Raw genomic sequence first — 12,367 nt, forward strand, 5'->3', positions numbered from 1 at the left:
GCTGCCTTAACTATCTAGCACGAGGCATTCTTCTGTAAAACAAAAGATAACTTCCTTCTAAGTTGGTATATCTTATCACTACGATTTCTCTCTATTTTTATATAGTATCTACCTCACACACAATGTGTGTGTGTGTGTGTGTGTGTGAGAGAGAGAGAGAGAGAAGACTAGACATTCAAAGAAACAGACCATGATCATCATCATGGGGCCCGAACAAAGAGCAATGCCGTGTGTCGGGCCCATTGTCGCCATGATCATCATGACCCGTAATTAAGAGCAATAACAGCAAACCCCTACATTCTACCAGGCAAGAGAAAGCCGCCCACTTGCAAAAATAAGGTTTAGCACCACAAACCCAACTGGAGATCTATTTGCTACAGCCAGCAATAGATCCTCTGGGCATCCACCAGGAGCAATGCGCACGTGAATCGTAAGCTCCTACAGACAAGGTTTAGTCACAAGACACCAAAATGTACAAAACCAGTGAGAACCTGCATAGAGTTGGATAGATACCATGTATCTCAATCCCACAGAGGCAAATATACATTGTTTTTCGTAACCAATAGCTACCTACACTAGCACCAAACACCTTAGGCACTACATGCACAGGCACCTGCTATCGTTATGCGTCCACTGCCTGAGAGATACCATCCCCCGCTAGGCTGTCGGCCTCATCTTCAATCAAGACAATTGTCTCCCCGGACCTCTGTTGAACATCAAACAACACATTATCAATACACAAACATATCAACACTTCTTAGATGTCAAAAAATGTCACTTCGTAAATACTCAACCCGGATGAGCTTGTTGACCATAGTTGTTCTCCCATGCTGCCCTCATCACTGCCTTCCTTGGAGCCATCTTCCTTGGAGCCTTCCGATGTGGAATCCGTCTTGGCTGGTGAACTCTCATCCCTAGGCAGTGGCACTCCTATACAATGTGGCACAAAATCTCCAGAGTGATCAGTCTCGATAATCTGCAGGTGTGCAAGTGTCTCTACCACATTGGAGGCAGTCGGCCTCTTGTAAGGATCTGAATGCAGCATGTCTCTTATCAATGTCTTCATCTTAATCCAACTCTCATTGCTCGAGGGCAGGTATACCAACACACTCTCCTCCTTCCCACAAATATGTTTCCACCCTTTGGTCTTGTAGGGTTTCAGCTTTCTCAGGCTTACTCCATTCAAGAGGTAGAGCAAATCAAGGTATATGGTTCCCATGGAGAAGATGTCTGCCGAACGTCCCCTACAACATTCTTGAGACTCGAAAAGGGGTGTTCCAACTTGCGCCGCAGACTTTGACAGCTTCTTGAAGTGCTTGGCGAGACCAAAATCAAGCCACACGGGGTATACGTCTAACTTCTGGGCTGAATCCTGTAAACTATTCACAAATATCCCCACATTTGAAGGTTTCACATCACGATGCTTGACGCAATTGGCATGAAGCGTTGCCAAGCCCCGAGCCATGCAAAGCATCCAATCCAAAATCATGTATCCAGCTATCTTCCGCTCCTTGGCTTCTTTCCACCACCTAAACTTGCAAGGCGCTGCGAGAAATTCTCCCAGATCTGTATCCACAAAAGGGTAGAGAATAAAATACATATCATTGCCCTGTTCGTATGACGCCCTCAAGCTAAGAAGATGCGGATCTTTTGGGAGACGTTGAAGCATCTCTAGCTCACGGCTGGCAGCCTCTTGTTCGTCCGCACCAACAAATCTTAGCTTCTTGCGGGCAAAGCTCACTTCACCCTCCTTCACCTCGTGCACGGTCCCAAAAGCCCCGCGTCGCATCCTGCTGCCCCTGACATCACAAAAGGGCACACTTTCATAAATCTTGAGGATGCGATGCTCCTTTTCGTCGAAGAACACGGCACAATACCGACTCTGTGCCTCATAAAGATCGTGTTGGAAGACCGCTGTCAAACCAGGGACCTTAGCAAGTTGCTCAGGAGAGTACGGGAGCCTACTGTCACATAACCCGGCTTTAGCTAATGCGAAGATGACCTCCCTGGGAAAGAAATCCGGCATACTATCAATTATCTTCCAAGTGATGCCCATGACCTTAGAAATAAAGTGACCCACTGTCATAGTAGATCTAGTGGTAATCTTCAGGTCTAAAAGTGGCATCTGCACAGCCTCTGGGCCAAACCTGGCAATCAACTCCTCCATTAGTTCGTCTGGATGCAGTTGCATGCGCTTCTTCGGCTCACTTTCTTCTGCGACATCAGGACCACTTCCTTTGAGGCGGAAGACTAAGTGAACAGTGCAGGATTTGTGGATGCCATAATAGCTCAATCTCCTCATAGAGTCCAACTGTCTGCCTGCAAAGATGAGCCTTTGCTCCTGAGGAAGAATGCCCAAGCGAGCATGGATAAGTGCCTGTAAGGAGAACACCTTTTCTCTCACGCCCAAAGTGACAGCTATGCTTTGGCCATGCTTCACGAAGATCTGCATCGTGCCATCCTCGGCAACCAACATGCTGCTCTTCTCCTTCTTAGGACGTAGGTCCTCCATAAACCTCCTCCTACGTACGCTTGTTCTGCAAAAGCGAGGCGTAACCCTCGGCTCTAACTGGCACGGAGGTGCGAATGTTTTTAATAAAAAACAGCCTAGCCAAAAGTGGAATTTGTTAAATAAAAAAACGGCCTGCCGATAAGTTCAAGTTCTCTTGCTGTGCAAGTTTTTGCCGCCCTTCAACTGGTGTCCTTTGCTGTTTTTGCGCCTTTAGGTATGTTACACCTCAATTGCAAAAGCTCATAATGTTGAAGGCTTTAGGGAAAGATAAGGCAAAAGGACCCTCTTTCCTATAAAAAGGCATGAACTACGCCTCTTTTCTATTGTAATTACTACTTTGTACATTGCGACAACATCATGACCTTTTGCAAGCTAGGCGTAGCATACCTAATTAGGTGCAGTGGGATTTTGTTATATCTAGGCCTTCATGCCACGTCATTGTCGATGCCCAACAAGTTACAGGTTAACCCGCATGAATGAACATGCGGTTGAACAAAAAAATGTTCATTCACCACCCTACACACTCACGAGGGACTTGAACCCAAGACCCCACGTAAGAGGCAAGCAACTTAACCATCCAAACGTGTGCGCGATGGTGAAATGGCCAGCCAGTGACGTTTGAACATACTTATGTTCAAACACTGGCTGGCCACGAAAAAAAAGGGTGCCGGTTGCCAACGGCGATTGCCTGCCACACCGGTGGGGCAGGCAATCGCCACGGTGGCAACTGTACCAAGAAGTATCGTTAGCCTGTGTGATGGGGGTAGGAAGCCTAGTTAGGCTCATAATGTTGAAGATTATAAAGAATGATAAGGCAAAATGACCCTCTTTCCCATAAACGAAAGTGCCCAAAACTTCATGTGTTTTGAAATCACAAGGAGTGAATGTTGGGTGTATTAATGAAATGTGCTTCTTCTCTCGGCTCACTCGTCTGCACCCTTGCTGCGGTTAGCCTTTGGCTACGACTCGTGCTCTTTCTCTCCGCTTATACACACACCTACCCGCAGACAAACAGCTCTTTCCTTCAATTTTCCATTGGAGGTTAGCTCTTTTGTTGGGCTTTATTGCTTCTTTATCCCTAGCATAGAAGGGGAAAATGTCTAACACTTATTGGATAGAAGGGAAAATGTGAAAACAAATGGCATAGTTTATTGAAAAAAGGATGGAGAAACAGCAAAAGTTGTAGGTAGGCACTATTTTGAATATCAAAAGTGCGACTTTGCTTTCAAATTGTTGGGTTCTAAAGTCTTCCTATTATCTTACTCATGAGAGCTTTGCATTGCAAAAAAGTAACATAAACTCAAAATTTGAGGTTTGTACAAGCCCAAGGGTCCTTTCTATAGGTTTTTCACAATCTTTAGGAAGCCAAAAACAATTAACTTGAAGAATAAAAGCTCTCTGCACCTTTTAAAAAATCTCTCCTCCTTACACTTTTGAGCTTACTTCAATTAGCGCTTGTTATCCATTTAAACACTTTTGTGTTGCCCTTATGTGGTTATGGTATCTAGGGTTTTCTTCTACCTTGAATTTATCGAGAGAGAGAGAGAGAGAGAGAGAGAGAGAGAGAGAGAGAGAGAGAGAGAGAGAGAGAGATTATTTTTGTATGTATGTGTGCACATCTAGATTATATTTGTATGTATGTGCACACATCTCGATTATATATATGTGCACACATCTCGATCATATGTACGTTCGGAGGTGAGTTTGTTCCTTCATGATTGATAACTTTTGATGCATTGTTCCATAGCTTGTTGGTAATATTTCAACTTCATGGTTTGGTGTTTATCCTCATGAATAGATGGCGATCATGTGTCTTTTGAATGGTTAATGGTCACTTCATGTCTTGATGATTATCTTAAGCCTTTATGATTGGGATGATTTTTCTTGATTCTTGGAAAACCAAAAAGCCTAGATTTTGAGTAGTTCCATTTATGGTCATGCTACACCTAAAGGGATGATGGAACTTGTCTTTTGAGCTTTGCTTAAAGAGAGGATAAGCTTTGATGAAGAGGGTAGATGATGACCTTGTTGCATATACTAGAATGGGTTACTCAAAGCTAATAGCAATAAATGGTTTGCATGTCAAGAAATAGGACTTCTTAGTTCTAGGATTGCATTCAAGATTGCTTGAAAAGTTTCCATGCTTGATGGTTATGTGTTCTTGCTGATTTTCTCTTGACAAATCCTTTCTTAGAAAGGTTATGTGTCCATTACCTTGTATAAGGGATAAGAGAGTTGCATGGAATGTTGATGTAAGTACTTAGATGCAATTCTTTTGATACCTCAATGAATTGAAGGATTGTGTTCATTGTCCTTGAAAGCATGACATGTGATCTTCTTGCGTAAGTGAAGACATAATTTGAGATAGATTGTAAACCTCTTGAGCGTTGAATAGTTGAAGGACAATGATTCATGCCCAAGACTTTCTTTTGCTAGTTCTCAAGTCTTTGAAAAAAGGAAGTAGGCTTAGTACGGTCTCATGATTAGCTAGATTAGCTTGGTTGTTATATACCTGCGGGCAAGAGGGAAACCTGACATGGTTGGTCCACTTGTATGATAAGGAATGCCTAGAGTGGTTGATCCAAGTATTGCTAACCTTTTTTTATTGCAATAGTAGGAGATGTTGATCTCAATTGAAGCGCGCGCCTTCTATGCATTGGTGTGGTTTTGATTGGTATTTTATCTTGCACAGCAAAGCGTGGTGTGAGATTGGTTCATACAAGACTCCACCAATCCCCAAATCTCCCATATTTTTGACTTTCTTTGTATAGTTTAGTGGGAGATCTTGGAGTTGTGTAGAAGTTACCAGTTCTTCACTGTGATAGTCAGAGTGCTATTGCCTTGGCAAGGAATCCGGTGTTTTATGCAAAGACAAAACACATTGATGTGCGACATCATTTTGTTCGAGGATGCCTGGTAGAGAAGAGACTTGACTTGGTGAAGATACATACCAGTGAGAACACAGCAAACACCCTTACTAAGAGCCTCTCCAGTGATTAGTTTTAGCATTGTTTGGGCATTACGTGAAGATGCTATTATTCTTCACTGTTTTGTATACTTTTTATAGTTGTTGGCATCTCACATTGGCCATTTAGTGGAAGAATGTTGGGTAAATGGCCTCAGTGGCCGACGCCCACCGCCCATCACTAACACTTACTAACCATAAGTGTATAGTATATACTAGTGAGCCACTCACTTATAGTATTATCATTACCGATAATACAGAAGGAGAGGGTAAGGCTCTCCCTCACCACTCCTATGTGTCGTCTCTCTCGCGCGCTCTCTTCCTCTCGTCTCAGCAGTTCCTTACTTCTGCGCACCGCTTCCCTTCATTGTTTCCCAATCATTGTGAGGATTTCTTCCTGCATTCATTAGAGACTATAAATACATAAGATGAATGGAATAAATTATTAGTATACAAAAGATGCAAGAATATACCTTGGATGTGAGTTTGGTAAGATAACATTTGGATCTCTTTCGGGATAAAATCTATAGATGGTGCGATCAAGCAAGGATGCCCTCTCTATATGGTATCTTTCTTTAAATAATGACATTTGTGCAACACAACGAGAGCTACCAACATCAAATAAGTCTTGTATAACATCCATCAAACTCCAAAACATCATTTTAAAATATTCGGCCTAAAAATACAATTCAATCATGCTTCTATTTGTAGGTTGAAGGCAGCATTCACATGCTTTTGCAATAACAGAACACAACACCCTAGATAATTCAGATCCAACCTAAAAAAATCTAACCTCAATGACCAAGCACTCTAAAATATTGATTTTGCATATCAAACATGAGCTCGCTCAAACCTCCTCCATTGAAATTTCAATTTAGAAAAGAGAGGAAATGAGGGAGTCGTACTAGACTACTCTCCTTTTGACAAGGCTTCCTATAGTGCCCAATTTGGGTGTGCCATGCCACAATCTCTGGGTGTCAAAGACTCGACATCTAATGTCCCACATTTTCCAAACACTGAAATCCATGCAGATTGTGAAGGAACCTTTCAAGAGGAGGATTGCGAACAAGAACACAAACCGCGCAAGTGCTCTAAGAATTGGACTTGTGCAAAAGCCCTTAAGCCTATACAAGTGAGCACTATCTTTGACGGTGGTAAATTTGGAAGGGCAGGAGAGAACTCAAAGTTTTGGGATCAAATAGGAGATTTGCTGCAAAAGGACAACAATTCCTAGATAGTGCAATTGTTTAAAGCAGATGTCCATTACTGACTTGAGAGCTCTAGAAGAGCTTATGGACTCCTATCTTGCAAAACAACATAGGTTTTTTACTAATTTGTTGAATGAAGTGGAAAACATAGAATAGTTGAAAGAGAGAGAAAAGTAGGAGAAAGAGGATAGATGGAGGGCCGAGCAGCGAGAACAAAGATGTGTGTTTGCGAATGCGATGATCATTCTCACTTAAAGACTTCCTGGAGAACATCGAGTGCTAGCTTCATGAAGCCAATGGAAAACTTATTTGAGAATCTTTTAGATGAGAAGGGGGCAAAAGGTACAAGCATCGTAAGTGGTCGAAGGTGATGCAATTGATCAAATTGAGGACTATAATGGACAACAAGTTTAGCAATCCCACAAGAAGGGCAAATTTGGGTGTACAAGGCATTCATAGAGGTGGGAAGCACTATACAAAGAAGTGGGATTTCCACACCCTGCACAATGTTTGAGTATCCTAGGCCAATTGGCGCTTCTTCCCATAGACTTTCCTTCTTGTACAATTGGACAGTAACTAATCCTGGTACTTAAAATAAGGTCCAGCTAGTGCAGATTGGACTTGCCCCTTACTTTCAAAGTTTTCTTGCTCTCTAAATCCCACATTGGCTATCAACATCAACATTTAGGCATTCATGATTACCATATGATTGGCATTAACTGTCTGGTACTCACAACCAAGTTTTCTTTGAGAGCAATGCGGACAATCTTAGTGACAGTAGACACAGATATAGTCTCTCTCTCTCTCTCTCTCTCTCTCTCTCTCTCTCTCTCTCTCTCTCTCTCTCACACACACACACACACACACACACACACACATTGCCTCCATGCAAGTCCACATGTTAGCATAGTATTTTTCTCCACAAATATATTTACTATTGCAATTCTAACAAGTTTTGCTACTAATGGTTATGGGGGCATTTATACCAGGACTAAGGAGGAAATATAAGCTAGCTTCCATATGAGTACACATCAACATTGATGTTTTGATAAATTTGATAGTGTTCACACTTCCAGATGTGCAAACATTGCCCGACTTTTGCGTCGTAGGCATTGCAATGGTGTCTGCTGTGACGTGCCAGGGAATGAATCTCATGGATGTGCAAAAGATTCTACCATCTTTTCTTGCATCATGTCTCCTTTGTTGTTGAAAAAATTGAAGACACATACCATAGACCATTCAATGACCTAAGACATAGAACTATCCAAATCTACATTTATACATGTTATTGAAAAAGTTAAAGACACATACCATGGACAATTCAATGACCTAAGGCATAGAACTACCAAAATCTACATTTATACATAGGAAGCCAATTAAATGGTCTGACATCGAAAAAATAACATGTTCCAAACCTTTGACCAAGATGAGTTCAAAAGTAAACCCTTGTCTTTTTCTTATGTTGCCCACATGATGAAGTTATGTATCTCACATTAAACTCCATCAGGGCAAGCAACTCGTTGGCATAAATAAAGTAGTAGGGGGTGGCTGTTCAACTCTATGCCAAAACTAATTCAAAATTGGCAAGAGGAGTGTATAGTCAGAATACATATTCAACATTGCCAAGTAATGAGGGTCTAAACAAAGCAGGACCCAAAGAATGGTGTACTATAACTAAGCTGTGCGGTGCCAAATGCATGTTGCATGCATGGATCTACAATAACGTTCAATACTCCATCCTTAATATTACCTAAGTTGCAATGTTGCCACCCTAGGAATTTACATCATAGGCCATGCTTAGCTAGTCTAGAACTAAAAAGGTGAAACTTGAATGAAAGTGAGCAATATCTTACCATTTACCAATGCCAATCAAGAGGTTTGTTTATCATGCACACCTTATCAAGTGAAAACACTCAAGACCAACAAAATTCTTTTCTTTTCAAAGCATCAATAGCACTATATCACCTGTACAAGCTTACAACAGACCCTATTCTCTCTTCTAGATGGATATCCTCTAAGAGGTTCAACTCTCAACTTTCTGAAGTTCACAACGATAATTCGAGGGTACACTTGCATAGCATAAGCCAAGGAAATGGAGAAAGGAAATTTTTGTTTGGGCTGATAGAAAATGGATTGTTGCACAAAGTTGCTGGTTTCAATTTGCATCGCCTTCATGAAAAGCCTCAAATTGTCAAGGGTCCCAAGATAAGAAAAATGGGTTCAACTACCCCCACACGGTGCAAAGAGACAAAAGGTGCAACAGAATGGGTAGTGAACAACCCAAATGCACTTTCATGAATGTCAAACTATGCACATTGGCCTCCGCATCTTAATTTTGACTGGTACACGAGCAAAGATAAAAGACCAGAAGTCTGGCACAAAGCGTACCTGAAGAACACCTGCGGCCTCCTGGGCAAGCTTCTAGAAGGCAGGGGTCGCAGCCCAAAACAGGGCCATGCAACCCTTGCCCGAGAAGGTAGGGGTCGTGCAGCTGTGGCCCGTGCCTTCTAGGGCAGAGGTTGCACGGCCCTATTTTGGGCGCAACCCTTGCCTTTAAGGGCAGGGGTCGTGTGGCCCTTGCAACTCGACTAGGTTGCAGTCCTGTTTGGGGCCGCATCCTCTGCCCTCCTAGGCAAGGGCCACAACCCTTAATAGGGCTTGCCTGGCCCTTTGGGCTTGGAATCCTCTTGGGCTGGGGCCTCTAGGGCCAAGACCCAGCTGTGCCATCGTAGAGAGAGAGAGAGGGTGTGACGTGCCGCCCCGCGGGGCAGAGACTCTGTCTCTGTGCATGCGCGCGCGTCTCTCCTCTCGCCCATGCTCGTCTGCGCCCGCGCCTGCCCTCCCTTCATGCCCGCTTCCTCCTGCCCTGCCTGTTCCCTCACGCGCGCGCTCTGTGTGGGTGCGTGTCTGTGTGTTTGTGTGTGTGTGTGTCTACGTGTATGTCTGTGTGTGTGTGTGTGTGTTTGTGTGTGTGTCTGCGGGTATGTCTGTGTGTGTGTGTGTGTTTGTGTGTGGGTGTGTGTGTGTGTCTTTGCATGTGTTTGTTTGTTTGGGGGAGGGAGTGTTTTCTATTGTTTGTTCGCTTGTGTGTATGCTTGGTGTTTTGCATGTTTGTTTGCGTGTGTGTGTTTGGTGTGTGTTGTTGGTGGGTAGGTTTAGGGTTTGTGGGCGGCATGGGGTCTCTCTTTTGGGGCTTCTTGTCAGATCTGGGGGCTACTTTTTCTACAGCTCGGATGTTCGTTCCTGGGTTGGATTTAAGTAGCGATGCCTTCTCTGGTTGGTGGCGGTGCGTCTTCTGCAAATGTTCCTCTCTCCTCGCTCCTTCCTTCATTGGCAGTTCGGTTCTTGAGGCCTTTTCTTTGGCCAGTTGGAGATTGCAGCACAGGCAGTATAATGTACCTCCAGCGATGTTCTTCAGGAGGTTCTTGTGGATGCTCGTTTGGGATATAGGATCCTTTTGCCCTCGGGGTGGATTGTTGTCCGTTCCATGCCCTCTACTCTTCCTTCTGTACCATCTTCTTTTGTCCTGTGTGCAAGAGGTTTCCCCTTGTACTTTGAAAGGGGTTTAAGTCCCCCTTATCTCTTGTAATACTTGGCCATTTGGTCTCTTGAAGTAATGAAAGGGTCAAAGCCCAGTTGAAACTGTAAAAGAGAGAGAGAGAGAGAGAGAGAGAGAGAGTACGCGGGTGTGCGTGCATCTGCATGTACGTGTGCTTGTGTGCGCGTGGGTGTATGTGTGGGTGGGTGCGTGGGTGGGGGGTGCGAGTGTGTGGCTGTCTGTGTATGTGTGTGCGTGGTGTGTGTGGATGCACAAGTGTGTGGGTGCTTGTGTGTGTGTGGATGCACAAGTCTGTGGGTGCTTGTGTGTGTGCGTGCATGCGTGGTGTGTGTGGATGCATGAGTGCGTGCATGATTTTTTGTGTGTTTGTGTGTGAGTTTGTGTGGGTGTGAGTGTGTCGAGTTTGGGCGTAGGCCGCGCTCTCTCTCTCTCTCTCTCTCTCTCTCTCTCTCTCTCTCTCTCTCTCTCTCTCTCTCTCTCTCTCACTTTAGTGAGGACTCCTCTTCTTTTTAGAGGTGTTTTTAATGCTTTCTCATCCAGGTCCTTCTCCCCCCTTTGTCTCTTCCTCGTGCTTGAGATGGTGAAGCCTAAAGAAGCTACGGACGTGTAGCCCCCAAGTAGCCTGTTGGATGGCTCTCTTCTCTCTCGCTCAAAATCTTTATTGAGAGGTGTAGTGGGCGCTTTTGTGTTTGCTGGTCTTGCAGCACCTGCGGGGTGGTGCTCCTTTGGCTTCAGTGTCAGTGCCTCGCTTTACTGTTTTGGGTGGTGGCTACTGAGCAGATTTTGTAGATGTTGGCCACTGATGCGCGTGGTTCCCAGTGTGACTTGCCTGCTCTGCTGGTGTTTACCTCCGTGAGCCTTTCCTTTGTCCGATTTCTTCATCGATTTTCTCTTTGTGGCTTTCTCCTTTCCATTCTTGAGTACTTTAGTGTATCCTCGCCTCTTTCCCTCTTTTTGTATCCTATTGGCTTCTTCTCTGAGAGTTCTCTCTCATCCTGCGCTCATATCTCGGGGACCCATCCTTCAAAAGCTAGCTAGATATCTCTCCTCTTTGGTGGGTTGGGTTGGTCTTCCATGGAAGCTTGTCCTTTGTAGGGTGCAGTTTGGTCTTCTTGGTGCAGTTTTGTGTTGTAGTTCTAGTTGTGATTGACCATGGTGGCTTCTCCAGCAACCCCCTTTCTTTTTACCGGTTGTTGCATGTAGCTTCGTCGTCCCTCTTTACGAGGGGTTTTTTCCCCTAGCTTTTCTTTGTAATAGTCTTTAGCTTCTGTTAGCTTGGTCATGTACTGTTTCTTGTTCGCTTTATGCCTTCAAGAATATTTTTTTTTCTCTTTTGGTATAATGGTGCATCCGACTCATAATGTGAAGCTAGATACAACATTATGCCTTGTATATAAGTACCCTCATCAATTTTATTTAGAACACACAAAACCCACATTGCAAGAGACAACCATATTTGCATTACCATGACATCATACAAAAAGGCTAAGACAAATTTGTACATCAAAATTGTCCAAAACTATATCACCTATATAAACACAAAGCCATAAACACGATCATAAACACATAACTTGCCATAAAGTCACAAGATACTATAAATTTCCATGAAATTCCATAAGACATATTATCTTACCTAATTAAAGTCCAATTGATATTTGGCCTTGATGCACAAAATCCTCAAGAAGGGGAATAAGACTACTACTGCAAACATAGTTTTCCTCATGCCGTTGCATTACACCAGATGGCTTGCGGTTGAAAATATAAGTGCAAAATACCATAGACCATATGCATAAACCATAACAATAACTATAAACAACCATAGCCATAACCATAATCAAAACCCTAACAAAACATGACCATAACAAAACATAATCATAAAACAAAGTTTACATGAAATTATGAGTTGCCATAAATAGAAGTTCAACACTTACAAAATATGCATGAAAAGTCTCCCATTTTTTGATTCCTAGATGCAAGCTCCCCACACTCTCCATATGCCTTGTTGTGGCCTCCTCTTGTTGCATGTATTTAGAAGGATTTGCTTCATGCTTTCTCCTTTCATCATTGTAATCTGTCTTCACTTTACGAGTGACATCAATATGCCAATGCTTCAAGACATCTAC

The 12,367-nt window shown here is 43.4% G+C and overlaps 1 protein-coding gene across 1 annotated transcript; it reads right to left on the reverse strand.

The window, feature by feature from the left end:
- Positions 1-453: 453 nt before the first annotated feature.
- On the reverse strand, positions 454-2,764 carry LOC147640493 (uncharacterized). Its single transcript, XM_086781290.1, has 2 exons — positions 795-2,764; positions 454-706 (listed from the first exon to the last, which is right to left on the reverse strand). The coding sequence occupies exons 1-2, from the start codon at positions 2,510-2,512 to the stop codon at positions 682-684; spliced, it is 1,743 nt and encodes a 580-aa protein (XP_086637416.1). The 5' UTR covers positions 2,513-2,764; the 3' UTR covers positions 454-681.
- Positions 2,765-12,367: the final 9,603 nt, after the last annotated feature.

The sequence above is a fragment of the Cibotium barometz genome, chromosome 3 (genome assembly GCF_041138505.1).
Source record: "Cibotium barometz isolate CiBa-2024 chromosome 3, ASM4113850v1, whole genome shotgun sequence".
In the NCBI taxonomy this organism is placed as follows: domain Eukaryota; kingdom Viridiplantae; phylum Streptophyta; class Polypodiopsida; order Cyatheales; family Cibotiaceae; genus Cibotium; species Cibotium barometz.